The following is a 27,003-nucleotide window of genomic DNA, read 5'->3' on the forward strand; positions in this document are numbered from 1 at the left end:
GGTGAAGAACATCCTCAAGCCTTTTGCACCTTCTCCGCAAAAAACAATAAGAATATTGACATGTCTCAGCATTTTAAACATTACAGTTAGTCTATGGAGGAGGAGACCTATAAATCGCTTTGGAAAGATTTATTTTCCATTTCTAGTTTAGAAACTAGCCTTTTATTTTGTCAAAATATTGTCATCTTTTCTCAGTTAAGATAGAGAACAAACTTGTCACTTTTAACATACAATATAATGCCATGAATCCATTATTTTGGAGATGGCATTTACAGCTTTTGGACTTGATCCCTCCAGGTGCTGAGCACTCTGATGTGATGCAGCAAAATGTGTAAGCATGTGCTAACTTCAAGCATGTGAGTAATCCCATTGACTTCAGTAGAACTATTCAAGTACTTAAAACTAAGCCCCTGTTTAAGTGTTTTGCTGGATCATGCCATAATACTTGGCGCCTTGCAGGATCAAGCCCTTTAGTGAATGAACCTTTTCCCCAAGATAGGCTTTAGCTTGTCCGTTCAGAAAAGAAAATGGCACCACTAATCCTGCCCACCAGATGCAGAAGGAATTTTTTTTAAAATTTTTGACTTGTAATGGTTTATTCTGTATCAGTTTTTAACAAACTGCTTGACACAGAAGTGATGCATTTTCCAGACGGAGGCAAGGTCACTGAACATTTTGTTTGACTTTAAAAGTTACTTTAATTCTACACAGCTTCTCTATCACTCTTTGCAACTTCTGTTTGACAAACTACTTTGAAGTACATAATGCAGCTTTAAGCTATTAGCACTTCCAGTTCTGCGGATGGAAAAAAGGAGTCCTACTGAACAGAAAGTTGGTTGTCTTTGGTAACCCAAAAGACAAACACCAAAGCAAGAATCCCTTGCACACACATTGTTACTAACTACTTGATACACTATTTGGGCATACAAAAATCAATTGCTGCTTGAACAAAGCAACTGTAATCAGCGTAACTGGGAAGCATAGAGGCAAAATGTAGGCACCAGCATTAAAACAATTTTTCACTCCACAGCGTGGATTAGTAAGACACTTTATTAGTAGCACTTGGTCTACACCTAAAATTTAGGTCAACCTAGCTATGTTGCTCAAGGATTGAAAAATTCACACCCATGCGAGATGTAATTAAGCCTATCTAAGCCCCTGTCTGGACAATGCTAGGTCGATGGAAGAAGTTTTTCATTGACCTAGCTACCACCTGTCGGGGTGGATTAATTACAGCGATGGAAAAACCCCTTCCGTTGCTGAAACAAGTGTCTGTACTACAGCAGTATGGCAGCAGCTATGCTGCTGTAGCACCTGTAGTATAGACATAGCTTAGGCCTTGGCTACACTTGCAGCTGTATGGTGCTGTGAGGTAAACCTGTCTTCGTACAGCTGAGTAGGGAAAGTGCTGCAATCTGTCCACACTGACAGCTGCCAGTGCAGTGGCGTGGCCACACTTGCAACATTTGCAGCTGTGTTGGGAGCGGTGCATTATGGGCAGCTATCCCAGCATTCATGTGGCTGCAACGTGCTTTTCAAAACTGGGGGGGTGAGGTGGAGTGTGACAGGGAGTGTGGGGGGAGAGAGAGTGCTTTTTGGAGCGTGTCAGCTCTCTATTTTGCAAGTTCCGAACTCCCGGCCCCCTGCTCATTCATTCACTCATTCAAAGCAAACAGCAAACTGTTTGCTTTTTCTCTGTGGTACAAGCTTTGAAACCGGCACTTCCGCATTCCTGCAGCCGGTCACAACAATGGAGAGGATTGGCCACTTGACAAGGTGATCAGAACAGCGCTGCAGGTTGATTCCTGGCACACACTCACAGGGGAGAGTCGTAGCCACTCCGCTGTATCTCTTATGCTTCTCGGGGAGGTGGAGTACCTGCAGCGGTGTACCCAGGGAGATACAGCGCTGCAAGTGCCCTGCCGGTGTGGACAGGGAGTGAGTTACAGCGCTGGGGGAGGCTTTACAGCGCTGTAACTCGCAAGTGTAGCCAAGGCCTTACGTTTACAAATGGATTACTTCTATTCTTGAAACCTAATCTGTTTACACCCAGTCAAAATTAGGTGCAGGTTCGGTACTGCCTGTGGCCTTGCCAATATTTTATGAATTTACAATCACAATTACCTATTTTTGAGAGACAAATTTTTCCCTTCCCTTCATGAAAGACGACATAAACAACAGATGGAGCTATTTGACTGACTAAACAGGGTAAACAGTTAAACTGTTAAACTAACTGTATAAAGAGTGCTGTCAAGTGAACAAACTTAGTTTCTTCCTCTAATCTCTCTTCTATAATAATCTGAAGTGTTACTTGTAAAAATAGTAGTTAACAAGTCTCAGAAGCGTGTGTGTGTGTGTGTGTGTGTGTTTTGTTTTCCTTTTGTTTACATGGTTAATGCATGTTTGGGGCTTTGTCTTTTTCAAACAAACTGGGTGATGCCATTATGGCAACTGCTTACAGTGCTTGTATAGCTTGAGGAAAAACCAAAGCATTTTTAAAAAAAGTTTGCCTACTGACAGTAAAACATGATGATGGTTGGTTGATTGGCTGGTTGATTTGATTGATGGTATTGATGAGCAAAACATCCATAATTAATATGTCAAATGATAGCCTTATTCTCCAACCACTGACTGTCATTGAGTAGTTTAGCAGGCATATTTCTCACAAAGGTTGGCATAACTTTAATTAGAAAAACATATATTCCTTCCCCCTCTTCCCTGTAGAGAGACTAATTTGCTGGCATTGATGCCTTGCCCAGAAACAGCACATGACGTACAATGCTGTATCTGCATTTTAGAAATGGAAATGTCTATGTTCATACAAATCACCAGCTCCTAAGCACTAGTAACATATATGCAATTTCCATCATCCTAGCCTGCTGTCAAATGCAGGTGCATGGGAAGATGAGGGTTCTGGAGGTTGCCACCCATGATAATAGTTGTAAGGCTAGAATCCCACTGCTCCTGGATTCTGTGTGTGGGGTGTGTGCATATGGGGTGATATTAGTAAACACTGCTGTGGTGCTGGAATTATTGGAGCTGTATTACATATGGGCATGGGGAATCGTATACCCTTTATTTTATTACATTTTCATATTTAGTTTCAGTTCTTTCCCATTTTGCTAGAGGTCAGAGACATGACTAACCTTAAATCTTATTTGCCAGAGACATTGAACTAATTTAATGTAGGTTCACCCTTTGCAGTAGATACAAACTGCATCCACACCTCCTTTGTGAACACTCACTCTGCTTGTTCAGCTGTTTGCTTGCAGTACCCTCAGGTCAACATCTACTACGGCCGTTATCCTTCTATAACAATTTTGGTTCCTTCTCCAGATTCCCACTCTGGTCCCTTTCCACCCATTTCCCTCCTGCCAAGAACTCCTTAAAAGGAGTGAATCACTCTGTAGCACTGGTGACAAGCACAAACATCGCAAGTCCATGAGATTTCCCAGTGTATTGGGAGTGCTGCCAAGATGGCATTGTGATGAGGGATGCAGCCTCCACATGTTTCCTTAGCTCATGCGGTTTATTTTACAAAGGCAGCTGCACACATTATTACAAAAAAACTATTGTGATTGTTTCAGTCTTGGGGAGACCTCTGTCTCTGCATGCCCATTTCACGGGTGGTCTTGATTGGACCCAACATTTGAGGACACCTCAGCTCACCTCTCCTCTGGCATCAAGCATAAGGTTTTGATGAAGCAGAGAGTAGGGCAGGGTCTTTGTGATGGGGGCCCAGTGGTGTTACCAGGAAAGAAGAAACATTAACCCAAATTCAGGGAAATATGGGGGCAGAGCCACAGTCTTGGTTCTGAGAGGGCTCCCATGTTGCCAATCCTCAGGACACTCTCTGGCTCTCCCTTTTGGGGATGACATGGGTCCCGTGGTGCTGATGTACTTCTGCTTTCCACATGGCTCCCAAGCCTGCCAAAGGGATCCAATGAGCAGGAGGAATTGAGGTGTTTGGGACTGCGATTCTTCTTACAACCTCATCTCTGAACATTTGACTCTGCATTTTTCAATAGTCAGTCCTGCAAAATTAGCTTTGATTACTCAAATGCCTGTTTGTCTCCAAATAGGTGTTCTAAAACATAGATTTAAATTGCAAAGTTAATGCTATGCAAACTTACAAAAACAAACCCAAATCAGTGGTTTCTGAGACAACATCTACACTTGGAGCTAGGGGTGTGATTTCCGGCTTGCATACACATACTTGTGCTAGCTCTCATTGAGCTAGCACGCTAAAAAATAGTGTAGCCTCATTAGCATGGAGAGCAGCAGCATGGGCTAGTTGCCCTGAGTATGTACACCTCAGGTCCAGGTGGGTTTGTATTTGGGGCAGCTAGCCTATGCTACTCCTCACAGCTGCCTGTGCTACCATGGCTACACTGCTATTTTTAGTATGCTAGCTCAATGAGAGTTAGCACAAGTTTGTCTATACAAGCTAGGGAATCACACCCCTGGATCCAAGTTTAGATGTAGTCTCAATGGTAATTGTTATCCATTCACATCATGCTGTGCTTTCTGGTGCCTTTCTGTTTTGAGAGTAGGCAAGATACTGACATTCATACAAATCCTACTCTCTCTGAGGCACTCCACTTCAGAGAGCAAGTGTGTTGTAAATGTGAATATCCTGCTGTCTTAACAATGCATACTGAGCAGAGGATTGTTTCTGGCTTTGTTCTAATCCTGAGGGCCTATGAACCAAAACAGAGTGAGTTTTAGGTTCACTAGTGTTCTTTTAAAGAAAAGAGAGAACGCAATTTACTATGAAATGAGGCATCAACATTCCTTACGTGTAACAAACGGTAGAAAATACAATCTCTAAAAGACCTAGAAAATTTAGGTATGCTTTGAAATGCAAATTGTTGGAAGACTGTCTGAATGAAGAAGAGGACAGTAAATACCCGTGGAAATTCTGGATGGTCTTCTGGCATTTCTGTGATTGTTTGAAATGGAAAAATGAATTCCTCTTCAAGTGATTGCATATGTCCCTTCCACGCCCAGTGCACAAGAGTCTGAGACTTTTCCCTTTACCCATTGGGCTGTGCTTCAGCCACTGCATGCTGCTTCATGATGGTATAAATGGTGTAGCCTCTCCAACCCCCACCTTAGTTCCTTCTTACCACCTACGATCAGTAGTCTAAGCACATCGTCTTGCTACAGCAAGTTTTTCCCTTTACAGGGAAATTTTCTTCTTGTCTGTAAATAGTTAAGTTAGTATTTGTTAGTGTCAGATTAGTGTAGGTTTTCTTTGTTGTTTTTCTTGGATCTTTGGTTCCCTTTTATTCATGGGGTACTAACAGCTGGTACTGGGATATGCCTCAGTCTCTGGCTGGCTACAGGAAATCTATGCCGGTGAGTGACCCTCATTCCACCTTCCTGAAGTGTCTCAGTGAGGGTAACATTTGTGACTCCTGCCAGATTTGCAGGGAGTTCAAACTCGGGACAGAAAGGTGAGACTGTGCCACATCCTCATGGTTGCTGCACTGCATCCACTTTCTGAGCCTTCCCTTTTGGGGCAGGTACCGTGTACTTTGGCACTGGTGAGGAGTGCCCTTCTGAACGTTGCTTCTGAACGTCAGCACTGATCTCTTTTTCTGGGACCAAGAAAGAAGCACAGAGGATCAGATCATTTATGGAAGGAGCTGAATCTTTGTCTCTGCTCAAAGATCAAGATCCCTGGTACTGTTCACCAGTAAACAAAAATGAGGAGGACACGGTAGAGCATCCTCTGGGAAGAGACGCTCCCTGGTACTGACTTTTCACCAAGGGTCATCTATTATGGCACTGATGCCTGGCCTGGTGAGACTGATGCCCGCTATGGTGCAAACCTATTACTCCCCCAACCCCATCCCAATTTTTCACACTTGCTGTCTGGTCATTCTAACATCTCCAGAGAGATGCCCCTGGACTTCAGCACTGCCTGGCACAGCACCACCATGGTCAGGCAACTCAGGGTCCTCTCAGAGTCTAAAGTTGGTTTTTATGCCCCTTTCTCCCAGAATAGATGTCAACACCGTCCTTCCCATTGAGGGAATTCTGTTACTGGTACTCAGCAGATTTCCAGAGACATGGGTGCTTGGAGCAGTTGTGGTTGGGGTTCAATGCCATAACCAATGGGGCATGCTCTTCCTTCCAGATCCTCACCCTTTCCTCAGCCTTTGGATTGAACTGCTTGTGAATCACCTAAAGTAGAGTGGACATATGTATGGAACATGCACTGTCTCCTGAGCACTTCTTGTGGCTGAGTGTGGCTCTGCAGTGGCCTGCCTCAGTTGCCCCTCCTTAATGAGGTAATAATGAGGTCACTTAAACAACCTGGTCAAGGAGAAGCCACACACTACAGGAGTATATCTCCCTTTAATACAGGCTCCTGAAAGGAGCACTTCTACAGGAGTTTAAAGGCTCCTACCTCAGAGGCCAGATAAAACTCAAAAGTCCCAAAGTAAACGTTTCTGGGTTCCAGCAGTAGCTTCTTCTGCTGTAAGGCCTCAGGCTGCTCCACAGCCGAGGGAGCTTCTGCAGTTTTCCCCCTACTTGTTCAGGGTCTCTCCCAGGACTCCTGCCCTAGAGAACTTTTGCCTAGCTCAGGCTCCATAGGAGCTCCCCTCCTCTGGAGCTTCCCTTGTCCTCAGGAGCTTTCCTTTAACTGAGCTCTCCAACCTTTTAGACCTATTAGACTGAGGTATTTGTTACTTAATTAACAGTCTTCCATCTACTTAAGCAGTTAATTATCCCCAGGTGGACCTGGGTTGGCTCATTCCCTTCAGTATAGTCTGTCACAGGTAGCCTTAAAGGGACAGCCCTGTGACACTGTGCAGTCATTCGAAGAAAAAAAAATGCTTACTAACCTGTTCTGTACCTGTTGTTCAAGTTGTGTTGCACATGTCCATGCTGTGACCCAACCTCCTTCCCCTCTGTCGGGTAAGAAGGAACTGAGGTGGGTCTGGAGTGGCCCTGCCCTTTACACCACCATGCAGGAGGAGAGAGTAGCTGAGGGAGGATGTGCTGCCCTGATGGGTACCACTAAGGGAAAAATCTCCAACTATGACACACTGGGCACACACACCCACCTGAAGTGGACTGGATATGCGCAACACACCTTGAACAAGTTACAGAACAGGTTAGTAACTGTTTTTATGCACTTTGTTTCCTCCTTGGTGCTCTGGAAAGGCAAATAGTTGAATTGTGGGAGCTAAATTCAGCTCATGCTATTTATTAACTTCATTTCAAATAAGGAACAGAGCATGCAGTTCTCTTCCGAAAAGTGGCTGAAGTGGCATGGTGAGGATCCAAGTTTTTTGTGCCTCAATGGTTTCCATATGCAATGTGCTGAATTTACAAGAATAGACGTTTTTGGTTTTTATTGTGAGCCCTGCCAACTAATCCTTGGGGTTGGCGGAATAAGCTGGGTCATCTTCCGGCTCATCTTTAAATTTTGCCCTTAGTTACACTTATGCTGCCCTAGTGGGTCCAATTCATGTTTGCCCTGCAGCCAAGCCAGCTGCACCAGAAAAAAGGGGCTACAAAGTTGGTAACAGATACACTCTGTATGTCCAGCAAGGTCCAGCAAGAAACTTATTAAAACTACTTTGCTTAACTTAATTCTTTTAAATAATAAAATACACTTGACTCTTAAAATAAAAAAGCAGTATTATCTACAGTAGAGAGATACACAAAAGGTAGAAAGGATACAGCTAATGTGTAATCAGAAATATATCCTAACCATATATCATGTATGGTTGTGATTATTATTTAGTTGTATTACAGTTGCATTTGGAGGCCCCAACCAATATTGGGGTGCCCATTGCACCAGGCACTGTTCCTAAACACAGTGGGAGACATTCCTAGCCCCTGAGAACTTAGGCCAGATCTTCAAATGTATTAGACACCGAACTCCTTTTGAAGTCAATGGGTGTTAGTGCCTAAATGCTTTGAGGATCTTACAGTGTAATCAGCAGTTCTCAAACTGTGGGTCACGACCCCCTTTGAGTGGGGTCGCCAGGGCTGGCTTAGACTTGCTGGGGCCCGGGGTTGAAGCCCAAGCCCCACTGTCCAGGGCTGAAGCCAAAGCCCGAGGGCTTCAGCCCTGGGCGGCGTGGCTCACATTACAGGCCCCCTGCTGGGGCTGAAGCCCTTGAGCTTCAGCTTTGCCCCCCCACCCGAGGCAGTAGGGATCGGGCAAGCTCAGGCTTTGGTCCCTCCTCCAGGAGTCGTGAAGTAATTTTTGTTGTCAGAAGGTGTCATAACTATAAAGGGAAGGGTAACAGCTCTCCTGTGTACAGAGACTCCAAATCCTTTTACCTGTAAAGGGTTAAGAAGCTCGGGTAACCTGGCTGACACCTGACCCTAAGGACCAATAAGGGGACAAGATACTTTCAAATCTTGGGGGGGGGGAAGGCTTTTGTTTTGTGTCCTTTGTTTAAGGGGTTGTTCGCTCTTGGGACTGAGAGGGACCAGACATCAATCCAGGTTCTCCCCATCTTTCTAAACAAGTCTCTCTTATTTCAAAATTGTAAGTAAAAGCCAGGCAAGGCGTCTTAGATTTACTTTGTTTTCTCAACTTGTAAATGTACCTTTTACCAGAGTGTTTATCCTTGTTTGCTGTACTTTGAACCTAAGACAGAGGGGGGTCCTCTGAGCTCTTTAAGTTTGATTACCCTGTAAAGCTATTTTCCATACTGATTTTACAGAGATGATTTTTACCTTTTTCTTTAATTAAAAGCCTTCTTTTTAAGAACCTGATTGATTTCTCCTTGTTTTAAGATCCAAGGAGTTTGGATCTGTATTCACCAGGGAATTGGTGAGAGGTTTCTCAAGGCTTCCCAGGGAGGGAATCCAGTGAGAATGGTGGCAGCGGGACCAGAGCTAAGCTGGTAGTTAAGCTTAGAAGTTTTCATGCAGGCCCCTACATTTGTACCCTAAAGTTCAAAGTGGGGATACAGCCTTGACAGAAGGGGATCGTGGTGCAATGAAGTTAGAGAACCCCTGTTAGACAAGACAGATAAAAGGTATAAGGGGAAAGAGATTTGTCCAGGGTCACACAGCAGGTCAGTGGCAGAGCCAGGAATAGAATGCAGATTTTCTGCGTCCCCTTATTCACTGCTTGTCTAGTTCTGTTTCATGAAAATAGAAAACATGCTATTTCTCTGTTGGTTCACTTCCATGAAAATAGACAAATATGCCTTCATTTCTGGGTAGGTCTGCATGAAGACAAACATAAATTCAGTCATGAGCACTGTTTTGATGTAACTTTAAAAGTGATATTTAAACCTACAAGACTCAAATTAAGCGATACACTAAAATTGTCTCCATTTCATCTCCCATTAGTTATTAGAAATATTCTTGAGCACCAGTGTCTAGTCAGGAATATCTTCCCAGCATTCATTATTCTAAAAATAAACAGAAATCACAGCCTCCTGCCTAAACTTGACTAATTTGACCTTTGCAAAATTCACAGAAATTGCATGTGGAAGAGTGCTGACTCATTCAGACTGCCTTAAAGCAAACCACATTGCGCCACCTAGCGGATGAAAATCAGGAACATCTTTTTCAGATTCTGTATTTGAACCGATCTGTGTTTTGCAGAGAAGGATACATATTACAATATACTTCATGATATATTGATAGATACTACTATACCAGTATAATTTAGAAAGAAAGTTCCTTTTTGGGCAAGAACTGTGTATCAGCTTTGCCTGTTGCCATATATTACATTCCAATGTTTGAGAAAGAGCATTTGAAGAGTGAGCTTGTAGGGTACTTCACCGCTCCCTGCAATATGCAGATTGCGCTCAACTTTCACTGAAGTTAAGGGAGATTTAAAGGTACAAAGCAGTTTGTAGGTTGTGTGTGGCACTTCTTAGCAAGTAACAGTAGGGCACAAGCATTTCTGGGGGCAGATGGCTACGTTAAGGAAATACTTTAAAGGGGGATCATAAGGCTTCCTTCCCTCTGAAAGTATAATTATTAACCTCAAAATATTCAATTTCCTGCAATCAAGAAAGCATGTTTTAAAATATACATGCAGAGAACCATACCAATCCGTACTTCAGCATGTTGCAATTACACAGTGAAATGGATGGTTGGGTTTGCTCTTCACTGAAGCACAGGCCAGCAAGATTTCCTACCATGTCAGGGTGAGTGGGCCAGTAGAAGAGCGGTGTGTTGTCCCCTCACCTAGCCCTTCGCACACAGCAGCACGGCCAACACCCCGAACAGGACTAGGCTGTTTACTGTTGCCTGTTGGTTCTTCCTCCCTTGTGCTGCTCCTCTGAGAAGATGGGCAGGACCAGGCTCTCATTGCTCCTGTGCAGCGCTTCTGGGGTGCTGTAGGAGAGAGAGAGAACTCATGGGAAGGTGCCTTAGAAATTGGTCCCAGAGGAGGGAAGAGAGGTAATTAGGCTGTTGCTTTGCTTCTCTCCTCTTCAGCTCTTAGAAGGAGCACTGCAGACATTGCCAGTGGGATTCTGTGATACTGAGGCCAGCCACTGAAAGTGAATAAACATGGATGCTGAGACCTTGTTGCTGTATGAGAGAGGTCTGTGATGCAAAGTACTCTGTGTTAGCCCAGAAAAACTAGTACAGTCCCAGCAGAATTGTGCAGTGGGCATATATAACATACTCCGGCATGTTCAGCAAAAATATTAACAGAAAGCTGTACTTCCCTGTGGCTTCTGTAGTTTGTGATATCAAAGGAACCCCAGCTTCATATTCCAACACAAAAATGCATTAACTTGGAGTAAATTCCATCCAATTTGTGAAAAATGAGTACTAACGAAACAGGAAATCCTAAACTTTAGAATGCATTTGTTGCGGGTTTTCATTTCTTATTTATGCTTTTTAAAAAATACAGATAGTTAATTGACATATTGTGTAAGGAACATAATTGGTTTACAGAGTTTATGGAAAACCCTTAACTTGGGATTTCCTGTATTTTAATGTGTTCTGTTATTGAGGAATGGACTTAAACAATCTTAGCCCCAGGGTAATGCATTATTTGTGCTGGAAACTGACGTGGCTCTTTTGGAGCATAAATGCAGAGTTAAGACATTGAACATATGGATACCCCCCCAAAAAAATCTTAAAGTACTGTCAAATCTGAACTTTTTTTACAGTTGTAAGTCATTGCTATTAAGGTGAAAAACTCACATTTATATGCAAAAATAGTGGGGCTCCTGCCAGGAGCCTGACAGCATAGGGCCCTGCTGCAGAATCTTGTCCCGGTTCTATAAAATGCATACTCCACTGGCTCATGGTAGTAAATGTATTTTCCACCCATAAAGGGTTTCTCTTGATCAAAGTAAGAACAGTTATGCTGAATAATAAGGAATGATTACTGAATAGTATAAAATATATTTTATCACCAGCCTGTTATCAATAAGTCTCTAAATATGAGAATTTTGAGGTTTGTAAACTTCATCAGTGTTCAGCTAGAGGGACTTTAAACCCTCCCCCACCCACCCCAGGAAATTATTGTAAAACCAGTATGAAATCTGAAAAATGAGCAATTTTTAAGTGTGTCTAAATTAAAATATTCACTGATCCATTTAACAGGTTTCAGAGTAGCAGCCATGTTAGTCTGTATCTGCAAAAAGAACAGGAGTACTTGTGGCACCTTAGAGACTATCAAATTTATTTGAGCATAAGCTTTCGTGGGCTACAGCCCACTTCTTCGGATGCATAGAATGGAACATATATTGAGGAGATATATATATACACATACAGAGAGCATGAAAAGGTGGGAGTTGTCTTACCAACTCTGAGAGGCCAATTAAGTAAGAGAAAAAACTTTTGAAGTGATAATCAAAATAGCCCAGTACAGACCATTTGATAAGAAGTGTGAGAGTACTTACATGGGGAGATAGATTCAATGTTTGTAATGGCTCAGCCATTTAATTTTTCTTGATCCATTTAATGTTTTCTCAATCTCATCAGGAACCCTTTGGTAAGAGGTGTGAGTTTGGGAAAGAAATATTCTGTTTTCCTTTTAAAATTCATGGAAGAAAGTCCACATTATAACTGTCCTTTTCAATGCAAACTTACCTCTGATGTTGTGCCTAGCACCTCCATAATAGTTAATGAAGCAATGGTAATATAGGCACAAAGCATGAGCATTAATGACTAGCTAGGTGAATGCAGCGGGCCACTATAATCCATCACTCAGTTAATCCTCAGGAAACAGCCTGAGAAGTGTCTGCATTTCAATTATATGATGAATGTTTGGGTTTTTTTTTTATTTTATTTTAATTTAGAATTACTGTTGCCCCTTTGGCCTGAGCCTCAATTTCAAAGTGCTGTCTACGCAGCTAGTTTTAGAGCTCTAAGTCAGGCCTGCTACCCCAAGTCTGGCAACCGGGGCTGGGAGGCCTGCTCCCACTCACTCCAAAATGGGATGTAGATATATCCGGTCTATAGGGCTTTCCCCTAAGAGACATCATTGACTTCAGCATTGTGAGAGCTGCATGTTTTGATCCTCCATCAGCTCCACAATAATGGGCTCCAGGAAGAGGAGAGCAGGAGTTTGCTGTTGAATCTTTTGACAAGGATGCTGTCACCATGCCTCCGTGGGTCATAAGTGAGAGTGCCAAATTCAGGACAAGCTGCTGGGGAAAAGGGCAGGACCCCCCCCCCCCCCAAACCAACAACAACAACAAAAAACTAGTGGTTATTCTTCCATGAGAAATACCAAACCAGCAACAAAAGTAAACTTCTGTCTTACCACACTAGCTAAGAAGAAGTCAGAAATGCAGCCTCCTTAGGTATTCCAGTCTTGGATTCAACAACCAGACACTAGACTTAATAATGAATGGTTATTTAAAACCAATTTAATCAAACAAAAGGGTTCTTCTGATCTCAAAGGACCAGCCACATACCCAGGTCAATATGTTGCCAATCCTTTAGTATCTAACACCTAAAGGTTTATTTATACAAAAGAGAGAGAAAGAAAGAAAAAGAAAAATGAGAGTTAAAACTGGTTAAAGGAATCAAATACATACAACAATTGCAAATGTGTTGGATCAGGCTTGTAACAGTGATGGAATAAACTGCTGGCTTGTTAAGTCTCTGGTTGCTTCCAAATCATTGGAAGGTCTTCAGTCCCTTGATTAGAATGCTCCCAGTAGTACAAGTTCATAGTCCAGAGGTTTGAGCAAGAAAGAGGCAAAATGCAGATTCTTCCAGGGCCTTTTATAGCTTCTGCCAAGTGAAGGGAAACCCATTGTTCTAGTTTGTGGAAAATTACAGGCAACAAGATGGGATTTGGAGTCATGTGGGCAAGTCACATGGCCATACATGCTTTGCTTAGTCATAGCAGAGGCCATTACCCGTACTCTAGACAGAATGTTCACATGAAAGTCCATCAGGTGTGGATGGGCGTCTTCCATGGTCCATTGTGAGTTAAGTTTCAGAGTAGCAGCCGTGTTAGTCTGTATCCGCAAAAAGAACAGGAGTACTTGTGGCACCTTAGAGACTAACAAATTTATTAGAGCATAAGCTTTCATGGGCTACAGCCCACTTCTTCGGATGCATATCGGATGTGAGTTAAGTGTTCCTTGATGGGCCATTTAACTTGAATAGTCGCTTCAAGGTGTGCAGGCTAAGTACCTGGTGGGTGTTACCACAGGAGCAAACATTTGAAATACAGGTACATAGTTAATATTCATAACGTCAGATACAAAAATGATACATGCATACAAATTAGCATAATCATATTTGGCAAATCATAACCTTTCCATAGACACCTTATTTGACATACTTTGTACAAGATTTGTTGCAGTTGTATAACAGTGGTAGCAACAATGATATATGTGGGATATTTTAATCAGATAACATGACAGTTGCTAAATCCTAACCCCCAGTGTTTTGGTTTTGTGGGTGATGTGGTTTCATTTGACTTATTGACTTCTAGACAATTAGTGTCTTATGCATTAGCCAGAGGTTAAAAACCATTCCTTTCATCTTATAAAATCAGATCCCCTTGCAAATGAAAACAGATGAGATCTTTAGATAGCATAAGTAGCTATACAAGTTTATAGCTATTTATATTAAGAATTACAGATTTGGCAATTGTGCCATTCTTTCAAATTTGACAAGTATACAATTATGTAATATGCATGACAATAAAACTGCAATCTAACTGTGTACGCCTGTCTTGTGCAAATGTATGCACAACATTTGTGCAACTTTTAATTTTAGAAACAAAGTTTGAGGACTTCAACTGGAGAAATTACAAACTCACACTGACAATTCTGAAATAAGTTCAGTAACTGTTTAAAAATCAGAGTAACTAAAGAATCATTAGTATTAAACAAATTCTTCAGCAGATAGGATTGTGAGATTATAAAAATATAATCTACAAAATGTCTCAACATACTGGACTCTTGTCAGCAATAATGTGTTTGTACACATCTATTATTTACCCAGCAGTTTTTCTCTTCTCTGTGTTACCCCATATGCTTAATGACTATAAACTAGCTTGGATGTTGATTGTTCAAATCTGTTTTGGTGATGGTCTGCCCCAGGTAATCTGGAGTATGACATGGCTAGTATCTTCGTGGGATGAATCCATTTATAAATTAGCACCAAAACGTTTATTGTATAAATGACCCACCAAGAAAAGTGCTAATAGAAGCAGATACCAGGGCAGATTAGGCAGGTGGAAGAAAGGTGAAGGAAAAACAGTTTAAAAGTTTTAGTTAGAGAGTTTGTTCAAAGTAGGCCAAAAGGGCTTTTGTGGCCAAATGGCTCATATATCCATCCAAATGCAGAGTCTGTCAAACTCTTTCTCTAGTTCCCTATTGGTGAAGAATTCATTCCAACTGAGCTCAGCCACTTCACTCTCTGGTTAGGTTCCCTGGCAATCTCTGCCTTGAAGAAAGACACTAGTGGTCATATTCCATTTAGGTAATAGGGTATTAGTTCTTTCTTGGCAGCCATTGGATGGAGCCTGGAAAAGGTATTGTCATGGGTTCTAAAGGCCTGTTAATGCATTGTTAGAGGCTTAAAGACTACTTAAACAGGGAGGTTTCTTCCTCAGGGCTTGTCTGTACTTACCGTGCGGCTGTAGTGCTTAGTAAAGACACTATCTATGCCAATGGGAGAGCTTATCCCATTGGTGTAGGTGCTCCACCACCCTGAGAAGCGGTAGCTATGGCAATGGGAGAAGTCCTTCCATAAACATAGCTGTTTACACTGGGGATTAGTTTGGTATGACTACATTGCTCAAGGGTGTGGATTTTCCACACCCCTGAGCAACGTACTTATATTGACAAAAGTTACTAGTGTAAAACAAGCCTCAGACTCCTGTTTCCACTCCTTTCCTCCTCTGTGTGCCCAACAGCACAAGGCAAACAGCAGGGCCTCTGAAATATTACATTCACATGTAGAAGCTAAATTGAGAGCTGCTTCCAAATTAGTTTCTGGAGTAAAACTCGAGAAGAAGCCCAGCCATCAGCAAAGTGGTGCTGAGTGTAGTGGCCAGGCTGGAGGAAGAACGTGGCATCCTGCCTTTGAAGTCTGGTGGCAGCACTTAGCCACAGATTTGAACTGTCTGTTTACAGTTTACAGATAGCAGGCCTCTTGCATCTTAAATACATAAAGTAACAAAGCTTATGAAAAGAAATATGTGCAATATCCTAGATCAGTAACAGAATAGGTATCCAACTTTAAGCTGATAAAATGAATAATACAAAAAAAATCATTTCCTTCTTCGTTTTCCTACTAAATCAGGGGATTAGAATTAAGTGTTTCCTTGACATCTCAAACCCCTAATGCAGGCAGTACAGCAGGCATTTGAGATGGCATCAGCTTTGTATTGGAAACCCAGAATCCTTGGCCTGAATTCGGGACTTGGTGCATAAATGAAGGAGGAAATGATTTTCCAATCTTTATTTTTTTAAATGTAGCTGTTTATAATTATGAAGTCTGTACTAATCTTCTGTCACTTAATGTGAATCTTTAACTAAAAGGTTTTGCAGATCATCTTTACTGCTTCTTTCTAAAACATTATTCGAATGCTGCATACAATTGCTTTTTGTTAGCGGTCATTTGTGTCTGAGCCATCGTGTGTGTATCTATAATAAAAAAAACTTTACTACAGTAAATAGGTCTCAAGTTTCCTTTTTGTTAAAATGAATTTAATCATCACCTTGATCACCTTGAAAGCTCGGTCCTTCAGCCTTCGTATAGATTGCGCAGATCACAACACGTCTTCCATCCTTCTCTTATCCTGGCCTTCCTTCTCCACGTGCGGCCAGGCCTTTTCACAATAAAATCTTCCCATCTCTTTGAAGGTCGGCCGAGTGGTCATTTCAGTTCTCGTGGGTACCACTCATGATAGCTGCAGTCCATCAATTGTCAGTGAGCCTAGATAAATGCCCGGCCCATAGCATTTTACTGTACCTGCTTTCAATGACATCTCACACTCCACTCTGCTGTCTGATCACTTCACTGGGGACTCAGTGGCGGATTGAAATCCCCAGAATTCTTCTTTCCATCGCCCTCTCTGTGACAAGCAGTTGTTGCTCCTCTATCTTCGTCAGTGCCCATGTTTCGCCGCCATACAACATTTCATAGTAGCATTAAGATACTGTACTTTAAGCAGTGCATTTCAAACTGACTAGTGCACTTCTCAAGTAGTTGGTCTTTTGGCTTTTGACCTTGTGTCTCTTAATTTTGGAGTCTTCTTGGGTTGTTGAATGCTTCTGAATATCTATTCAGTGGTTAGAAAAAGTCAAAGAAGCCATTTTCCATCCCCTCGCTAAGCGCGGTCTTTACAGCTATTTTTTGAGTGCTAGTGCGAGCCCCACTAGCCCACATCTCTTGTCCTGGGCTGGGAGTCTCAGTCCAAAATGCTGTGTACACATACCCACAGAAATCTTAGTGTAGCGTTTTGTACACTGTGTGTTTTATTATAACAAAACCACCTTCTTCCTTCATAAAACACAACTAACATGGTTATGTTTGTTCAGGTTTGCTGCAAACCTTTTTCTTCCATATCACCACTTTGTAAGAAATAAAAGGTCTTTAAAATCGAGTTAGTTTTCAGTGTAATTGAATTTTCCTTTCTATCTTAGATACATACAGGTCTGTCTCATCTTACGCGGGGGTTCCGTTCCACGGTTAGCGTGTAAAGCGAAAACCGCGTATAGCCAAAATTCCATTGAGTTCAATGGCGGGCGAAATCGCCCGCACTACAGGTATAGTATTAAAATTGTTATTTTTCTCTTTTTTGTTTGTTTTTGCCGACCGCCTAAAGTTGAAATCGTGCATGTTAAATGCGCGTAAGATGCGACAGACCTGTAGCACAGATCATTTTTATAATAATGTCTGTTAATCTATATTAGCATATTAAATATATTTCCCGTGTAACTATATTATTCACTTGTATTACATTATTCAAGTAAAATGACAGGATATAAGATATGAAAACAGTACAATGTGCTGTAATTACTTCTCACGTTCTCTGCAGGAATGCTGCTGTTAATGCTGCAGCTGTAATCTAAAGAGTTAACAATACAGGGATATTTGAAGGCCCACAATTTCAAAAATCAGCATGAACTTCTGCATGCCATGTTCCCTATTTGCACATGTGCAATCCTGTGTGTGGGTGGGCTCATGGGCTCTGGCTATTTCTATGTACTATGGGTGCATGCAATCATGACTTAAAAATTTGGGCCAAAATAGCATTTCAAAAGTCCCAAAATCTAACTACAATTTCACTGGTATCTGGGCATGCAGTGTACATAAAAGCCAGGAAGTTAACTTATTGGAAAAATGAATAAAACTGCCTGGTGTTTACCTTTAACTTATCCAAACATATCTAATCAATGTAGTTTTACTTTAAATATTTACATACATAAAATCTTATTTAAAATGCATCTGCCCTGTCGAGTGACAGTTTTCTGTAATATGATATATGAGAGTTGGGTTTGAGTTCTTGCCCCCAGAGGCCCATTGATTAAATGCTCCACTTCTTTCAACGTTTATTTACATGATTGATTTTAAGCATGGACTACCCACATGCTTAAAGTTAAGCATGTGTGTAAGTGTTCGTACTATCAGGGCACAGAACAACAAAAAATCTTTGGCCCGCATGCTGCCAGAGGAGGCGAATCTATCAGACTATCTAAGAAAGAATGAGCCTGGTAAATCCTTGGATGGGAGTCCTTCCACGAAGAAAGTAGCTAAACTTCTCCCACCATGTTTTTAATGACTTTTCATGGTTTTTCTTTTAATTCCTGTATAATGATAACTTTGTTTTAAATGTTTTCTCTTTCAGTTTTCATGACATTAGCTTCCTAACATTTATTTTATTAATCTAATTATTTTCATGTCAGTAGATTTTAAAAGAAGTCTTTATGAAAAATGTGTGTATATTTCATACACTGAAGTTAAACATTCTTGTATTTTCTGTGTTTCAATTTTTCAGATTAATCGAGCACCAAGCTTTGGAACTGACCAAAAAATAGACTATGATGTAAAAAAAGGTGTTCTACTAAATGCACTAAAGCTTCTCAATATAAGGTAAACTTGCATTTTAATCCTCACCCTAACTTTTTTTATAGGAGCGCGACGTTTACTGCCCTTTTTTCCTATTGAATGTGGGAAAATCATGGGATATGTGCAGTATGGAAAATTTGTTACCAGTCTTAAATTGTGTGAATGGCAAAGTTTTCTTATTTACCAGTTTTACTATGTGTACATGACTCAGCTTCAACTTTACTCCTCATTAGTGTGCATTACAAAAAAAAAAAAGTATTGATTACCATTCCTGATTCTTGTTTTAATAATTTTTCACTCAGGTCTCAGAGTGTGGATGGTAAGTGCTGGCATGGATTCACTGTCACTTTGGTAGTTTGATCTGATGGCACTAGCATTCACAACTGCAATCCATTTCTACTAACACCAGAACACAGAGGCGGGGGTAAACTGGAGGAAATGGTGCAGTTTTCAGTTGTAAACCTAATGGAAAATAATTACTGTAAATTAAGATCAAGGTTGCACATTGGGTGGTAGCACAAAATCAGTACAGTACTGTACTAAAAAGCATAGAGTTATCACAGCCACAACAATTGATACTATAAGAATTCATTCTTAAGCAGTATTTATTTTTTCTCTTTTCTATAAGATCTACAGCATAGTGTGTTTGATAGGAAAAAACGGGGGGTTTCTTTTACAGTGAAAGTACCTCTCAGCTCACATGTGTTGTAAGAGGGTATGGAGTGACAACCTCTACACAGAGGTTTAATACATTAGACCCTAGTCCTGGAATTGGAACTGTGAGGACAGACTCCTGTGCCTGTGCAGAACCCCATTGATTTCAGTGGGATTGTGCACAGTTATAGAGGTCTGCCTACATGGAGTCCCATTAAAATTACTGGGGGTTCTGCACCTGTGCAGGTCTGATTGCATGTTGGGACCAGATCCTGTTACTGTGCCAGATAAATATGTACAAAAGATTTCATTATAAAAAACTAAGAATTCAGCTATGTTTATAACAATGTAATGTAGTCATCTCCTAATCCTGATTAAAAGCTATTGCTTTCCGGATTAATTGAGTCATATTTGAATGTAATCTCTATTTTAGGACAAGTGATAAAAGGAGAAACTTAGCCCAACAAAAAGCTGAGGCTCAAAAGAGACTTTATGGTCAAGGCTCAATGAAAAGACTGTCACCAGGATCCTCTGACTGGGAAAAACAGCGCCACACGCTAGAGAGGAGAAGAGAAGAACTGGTATAAAGGAATTTTACAAAGCTACTCCTCCTTCCCTTCTAAGGCTTGTACTCAATCAGTTTTAATTCTTTCTTACTTGATTTCTAGAAAGAAAGACTTGTGCAAGTTCGTAAACAGATTTCCAAAGAAGAGCATGAAAACAGACACATGGGGAACTACAGGTAACTGTGCCCTCCCTCTTCCTGCTTGAGTGGGATGAATCAGTCCAGAATTGAATGATTTATTTAAGAATAATGGAAATAGGTATTGTGAGGCAATGATAGATTTTCTGCAGAAAAATTATTTACAGGAATTTATTTTAAGTATTGATGTTCACCAGATGCTGTCTTTTCCCAGGTAATAGGACTTCTAATCCAAGGTCTGTGTTTGCATCTGGCGTTTATAAGGCATCCGTTATATGGTCTATAGGCACCAGCATAATTACTTGAAAGACTTGGACTTAAATGTTGAGTGCACTGAGAAGCATGGCTGCAGATAAAGGGCCTGTTCCTGCAGCCAGGCAACACTCCTATTGCTAGCAAATTGGAGGCAGAAAGGGGGTGATAATGATGAGGCCTATCTATGGTATGTCTTTAGGTATTTTTCCTTTGAAAATAACAAACAACAATTTTAATGGAGCAAAGGTCCCACTACTTAATAGTATGTAGATTTTGTTATGTTCTAGACAAAGCACACTGTGTTGATTAAATACTTGAAAAGACAAAATTTAAGTAGGCAACAATTTTATTCTATCGTAAGTATCTATGGTAAATATTATATTTGAAAGTAACATCCTAAGGAATAAAGGCTGTTTTTAACATCAACTCCAGGACTGAGGGAGTACGTATGTGAGCATTATGCCACCTCTGTATAAGTGGATCTGACTCTGTACTTTTAAGATACAAGTAAATAATTGTTTTAAAATGTTAATGAAAAAAATCTAGATTTAAAAAAAAGCTCCCTTACAATATGGAAAGATGAACAATCCATTACTATTGTTGCATGGCATGACATTAGTGTTTTAAATGAGAACCACAAGAAACTTGTATGTCTGCACTGACTTCAGACCTGATTCTGTGAATGGGAGTCTTTCCATTGACTTCAGCAGGTTTTGGGTCAGGTTCTATATCTTCAGGTGTCGATTCAGCAAGGTACTTAAGCATGTGCCTAACTCCAAGCACATGAGTAGTCCCATTGACTTCAGTGGGACTACTCATGTTTAAAGGTAGGCATGTGCTTAAGTACCTTGCTGAATTTGAGGGGCTTAAGGAGTGTATAGGTTTCATGTGGGCCCTTTGCAGTGGAGTATATTTTCCTCGTATTGAATTATAATGCCTATCCCTCCAATGAAATTATTGTTAGGCCTCTTTTAAATCAGCAGAAACACCACTTTTTTCCCCCCTTTAAAAAAAATTGATTGCTACCAAGGAGCTCTGGCCTGCTCTGCACTGAGACCAACAGGTCTGTACTTAGGGCTAAATCCTGTTCCTGTTCACTTCAATTGCATAACTCCCACTGACTTCAATTGGACCAGTATTTGTCCCTTTAAAGCAAAACCTGAAACAGAGGGACTAGATTGCTGAATGAACCTTCTCATTAGCTGAACATGTGTAAATTATTTATATTTAAGCAGAGGAGCATTTCCAATCACAATAGACTGTTCCTTTGACCTTACAGTTAATAGTCTGTTTATATGTGTAAAGAACAATAAATAAATGCAATTGACAGACGTGTTTTAAACCTTTAAGTGTAATTGTTTTGTGAACGAATGGTCTCTTTATATTAGTCAGGCATATTTTCTTCTGCCTTTGTCTTGCACTGAAATAGAAAGAACTTTGGACCAGATTCTTCATTTTCACTGATCTAAATGCACAGTAACACTATTGGCGTCATATAATACCTGTATAATTGAGAGCAGAATGTGGCCCACTATCTTCTCAATGTATAAATATAAGGCAGTATCCCGAGAAGTACAGAGCATCTATTAGGCAATTATAACTCTCACTGATTTTAGGATCAACTCCATCATTTTTACTGAAGAAGATATTGATTTGAAATTCAAATTTATTATAGAAGTGATTTTCCAGAAATCAATTATCTGAGGTTTTGTGCATGCCAGTATCTATGCATTAGAATATAGTCTCAATGCTTTTTTTTTGTTTGTTTGTTTGTTTGTTAATGGGAAAAAATTTACCAACAGATTCGTACTGGCTCAGGGTGCCTTTTTCATGAAATAAGTCTTCAAACCTTATATTCACTCTCCCTCACAGTCCTCTTAACGCTTTGGAGATCCTTTAAGAAAAATGAAGTTAACGTTTGTGACAGAGTGGGGAAGTTTCTACTAGCTATTTCCCTTGCCTTCTCTGATGCACTTCTGGCCCCCACTAAGGGCACCCTGGCCCTCTCTAATTCTCCCTTGCTCTCTGTGGAACTTCTATGGTTGCTCCTAATTTCTCCATTGACACAGTCTTGTCTGTAATACACACAAAAAATATAGCTGCTGCATGGTTATGAATTATGCTAGGTTTTAATTTGTTTTAGACCAGTGGAGAATTTTCCATTGGTCTGAGATCACTGAATGTTCACCATAGCATGCAAAGGGAAACTGTACAAGAGTATATCTGAACCAAAGCTACTATGTTTATTTTAAACCAATATGTGTGAATCTAGACTAATGCGATTCTATGAAAACTGAAAACCAAAGGTTTTTTCACATACAGCTGGGAAAGAAGACCATTTGTCCAACCACTAGATAAGGGAGTGCTACAGATTGCTCTTCAGCAATCTTCTCTGGCAGATGCCTGGATTATATTAATTAAGTCTAGTGAGAGCATGACCACTCTTCCCCATCTGAGTGAAGGTCACTGCAAGAGGTAGTTTTTCAAGGAGCCAAACATTGTGAGCAGGCAAAAGGGGAGCGATCCTTTTACAAAATTCACAAGACTTAGTGTATGTCTACACTGCACTGTAAACCTCCATTTGTGGGACCTGCACTAGTGGAGTTTGTGTTTCCAAGCTACGCTTGAGCATGCACACTGCATTGTAAACCCAGGCTTACAGTTGCTGGAACTGAATCTCTCAACTATGCTAATGCATTCACACTGTACTATGCAAATCTTCTAACTTGGATCTATGGCTTGCGCTGCGTCCACACTTCAGAATGACAGGAGTTTGTGGAGGAACAGAACAGGGGGGCCTTCTTTCCGATAGCGAAAGTTCTGGGCCTACAGGCCCCAAAACACCTCCAACAGAAGGTTGTCATGATGGTGACCTTTGTGCAGAGTAGAGAAGGCCTAAAAGCCTAAACAATACTGCTCAAATCAATTTTCTGCCAAAACCCAGACAAAAGTAGTCACAGAGGAAGGAAAGAGAGGAAGGAAAGAAACACAAAATATATTAACCGCAAGTTTATGAAATACATTAAGAAATTGCTTTTGCAAAGAGCTAATCACTCTTGCAGTTGTAGCTATCTGCAAATAACCTATAATAGTTCCCCTTTAAGCATCTCCTGAAAAGCCCCCCTTAGCCCTTGTCACAATCCCCCCGGAAAATGACATATACCAAGTCTTAAGAAATGTACCCAAGCTAGGGCCGAGCACCACCCCTGCGGAAAACCACCGAACGCCCACTCCTCGGAAATTAAGAAAGTAGGCGAGGGGAGGAGGGAAGAGTGACCCCAACCCCAACACCCTAGCTCGTGACCGGCGCGTGTTCACCCCATCCCCGGCCTATGATTTGCTCCCGAGCTCGTGTTCACCCCATGTCCTACTTATAATTGGTCTCTAATTTCTCAACTCATGACGTATTGTTTGTACCTTGCTTGTGGTTTAATGGAATAAAAGCCCGCCTGCGTGTGGGGCTCGGGGTGTTGGTCTTCGGACCTCACCCCAGTGCGCACTGGTATGTATTGCAATAAAGGCCTCAGGCTCTGAGTCTGTGAACTAAAATCACTGCGTGGGTGATTCTTTCCACGACAGCTTGGACCAGAGTCACAGTGGGACTTGGCCTTGGACCCACATCCTGCTCCTGTGTGCTTGCTTACCCAAGTCAGAAAGGCTTGTGTGTGGACAGCAAGGGGGCTTGGTCTCGAACCTGAACCTGAGCCTGGGTTTACAATTAAGTGTAGACATACCCTTAGAGACCTACTAAAATACACCAGTTACATGATGCTGACTGATTATAATCCATTTGCCCACTTAATGTAGGTTAGAAATTAGTCACCAGGTTTTACAGTCTCTGGCTATGCTTCAGTTTTTCCTGACAAGTAGATTAGGGATGATTCTCTTCAGAGCCAATTGTTTCTTTGTAAATGTGCATAAATCACTCAGTCCTAGTTTTGCATTGTCATAATCTTCCTACCCACAGTTGTAAAGAATAATGATCATAGCTGCTATAATGGAAAATCGGAGCCACTCTGCATCTTTGTTAGATAATGTTTTTCTAATAGTGAATGTTCCTGTCCATTATGTTGAAAGGGTTACTGGGGTAATGCAGTACATCTCTAAGATTTAATTTATAGCAGGCCCATAAAAGCATAGTAGTTAATCAGAAAGATTTTCAATCCTTTTGAATTGCTTTGTTTCCAAAACAAAATATTTCATGCCTCTGAATACAGTATTTTGTTAATGTTTCATGCCTCAATCACATCTGAAGTTGAAATTTCAGTGAGTATTCCAAGATTCAGTCATGATATTTCTGTAGAAGAACCTGCACTGTCTGTGTGTGTGTCTCTCTCTCTTTCTTTTTTTTAAAGCAGCCAGTTGCTGGCTAAAGCATGTATGTGTCCACTGAGCTAAAGTTAGGTGAGAGAGTCTTATTCACAATATGCATTTAATAATAATTACAGACTAAATAAATCTCCTACATAACGAGTTTTGTGAATTAGTTACTTTAGTTGTATTCCTTGTGTGGTCAGTAGCTCAACTTTGTTTTACTCTTGTCTCCATTTCATTTTTTCTAATTGTAGGCGAATTTACCCTCCTGATGATAAGCTGTTACTTGAAAAATATGAGAGTTTGTTAGCCATTGCTTTCCAGACGTTCCTTGCTGGGAGAGCAGCTTCACTTCAGCGGGAGCGGAATAACCCTTTGAAAAGAATGAAGGTACTAGTGTGCAGAAGTATTGGCTTTAAAGTTATGTATCTTGGAATTCCATGACCCAGCATGAAGTTTTGAATCAGGTTTGAATCATCTTTGCTCCATCTTTGCTCATGTGTCATTAATAACAACACTTTACAATTTTTCTGTAGTTTTATTGTTGTTCTTCATGCAGCTTGTTGGCCAAATTCCTGAGTCTGGCTGAACTGCACTGGACATAAGACCCAGGGTGGAGATAGGACAAGTGGCTTTAAGCCATTTTCCCATTTTCTTGATCCTCAGCCTTCCCCATGGCCAAACTAAACTCTGGCATAAACCCCCATAAAGACCACTCTGCCTACTGATAATTACCTTCTTTCTCCCCCAGTAATGGTCCCAGCCTGCTCAGAGATGCCCACTATAGCTGGGTGGGACAACAGCTGTCATAGAGCCAGCTATGGCCCTCAGGGATCCCCCTAGCTCAGGGGAAATTCCTAGAGATGGCCATTTCAAATATATCCATTCTTCAAGTGGCTAATTTATCATGATTTAGAAGTCATTGTTCAAATTGGAGAAATTATTACAAACTTAGGGGAAATAACCTTTTCAATAACATATCAACCAGCAGTCTAACAGAAGATTATGTCCAACCATTCGCACAAATAGCTATTAACAAACTATAAGGGTCAAATTCAGCTTGCACTCTTGCAGGTATCGTTGATTTCCACTGGAATGGCTTACATCAGAGGAAAGAATTTAATATCAAGATGTTATTATTTTATCAAAATAGTCTTTGGAAGCATGTGAATACACGTTCATGCACACACAGGTGTTTAGTGATTATTTGATCAGAAAACCACTTTTAAATCTCAATCCAAGCTGCCACTTTACCTTTGGAGGAAAGGTGGGATGTTTTGAATTGTCATTTGTAATGACATCGCTTTGCATTAATCCTAGACATATTCACATTTTCAGGAGGAAGACATTTTGGATCTTCTGGAGCAATGTGAACTAGATGATGAAAAACTGATGGGAAAATCCGCCAGGCAACGAGGACCCAAGGTGTTTGACTGATTTTTAAATTAATTTGTGCCAAAGATGATTAGGCTAGGCAAGCTGCAGGCAGCAGTGGATGGGTTGGATACAAGGTACATGTATATTGTTCCTCTCCAGCCTTGTGGAGCTTAAGCTCAAGAAATTTGGAGGTGAGCTCCTTGGCCCATCTGTGAGGGGGCAAACCACGACTTCAAATAGAATTATAAAGGCAGAACTACACGTGGGGATTCTTGCGGGAATTTTCTTTCTCAGAGCTCTCTTGTATAGGGTTTTTTGGGGTTGCAGCAGGGGCAAAGATCTGGGCCCAGGAAATTGCGATCTGCCCAACTAAATTCCCAGGGACATGCTGGCCGCTGCTTCCCGCAGCTCCCATTGGCCAGGAATGGCGAACCACGGCCACTGGGAGCTGCGGGTGGCTGTGCAAATGTAAACAAACTGTCTGGCGGCCCGCCAGTGGATTACCTTGACGGGCCACGTTTGGCCTACGGGCTGCAGGTTGCCCACCACTGCTTTATATCCTTAGTCTATCTCAAAGGGGTGTTGTGAGCCTTAATTTATTAATGTCGTTAAAGAACTTTGAGGTCATGGGATGAAAGGCACTCTGGAAGTTCAAAGTATTAATTATGATTATTATTATGTGTGAGACTTTATGTACTGCAAAAAGTGTCATCCTGCTACAGAGGATGTTTCATATCCAGAATCAAATTTTAAGTGAAATATGTATTAGTTTTAGTGTAGTTTCTGCTGATAGTGCACAGTTCATACGAAGCCCATTGCATTAAATTCATCTTCTCACCAGTCAGCAAAGATTAATTATTGTATTATCAAGCCTAAATTATTTATTTGCCTACATTCTGCAATCCTTCTAACTCATAACTCAGTTTAGAAAAGCTCATATTTTAGGTGTTTGAACTCACCTGGATTTGTGTGTATGTAAAAGAATAGAAAAGCTTCACAGCATTTTCTGTTCTTCAGAACATTACCCTTATGTACAAATCTGGGACTATACTTCCTTACAAAAACCAGTGCTAACTATAGACCTGATCTTGTAGTACAGTGTTTCCCAAACTTGGGATGCTGCTTGTGTAGGGAAAGCCCCTGGCGGGCCGGGCCGGTTTGTTTACCTGCCCCGTCCGCAGGTTCGGCCGATC

The 27,003-nt window shown here is 41.1% G+C and overlaps 1 protein-coding gene across 1 annotated transcript in view; it reads left to right on the forward strand.

The window, feature by feature from the left end:
• Positions 1-27,003, forward strand: part of LOC113407362 (tubulin polyglutamylase TTLL7-like) — a 79,429-nt gene that overhangs the window by 19,185 nt on the left and 33,241 nt on the right. The window contains exons 9-13 of the mRNA XM_026655778.1: positions 18,437-18,531; positions 19,595-19,742; positions 19,830-19,903; positions 24,688-24,823; positions 25,772-25,858. Of these exons, the coding sequence (XP_026511563.1) occupies positions 18,437-18,531; positions 19,595-19,742; positions 19,830-19,903; positions 24,688-24,823; positions 25,772-25,858 (540 nt within the window). The remainder of the gene's footprint in view (positions 1-18,436; positions 18,532-19,594; positions 19,743-19,829; positions 19,904-24,687; positions 24,824-25,771; positions 25,859-27,003) is intronic.

The sequence above is a fragment of the Terrapene carolina genome, unplaced genomic scaffold, assembly GCF_002925995.2.
Source record: "Terrapene carolina triunguis isolate 2854851 unplaced genomic scaffold, T_m_triunguis-2.0 Scaffold211, whole genome shotgun sequence".
In the NCBI taxonomy this organism is placed as follows: Eukaryota; Metazoa; Chordata; order Testudines; family Emydidae; genus Terrapene; species Terrapene triunguis.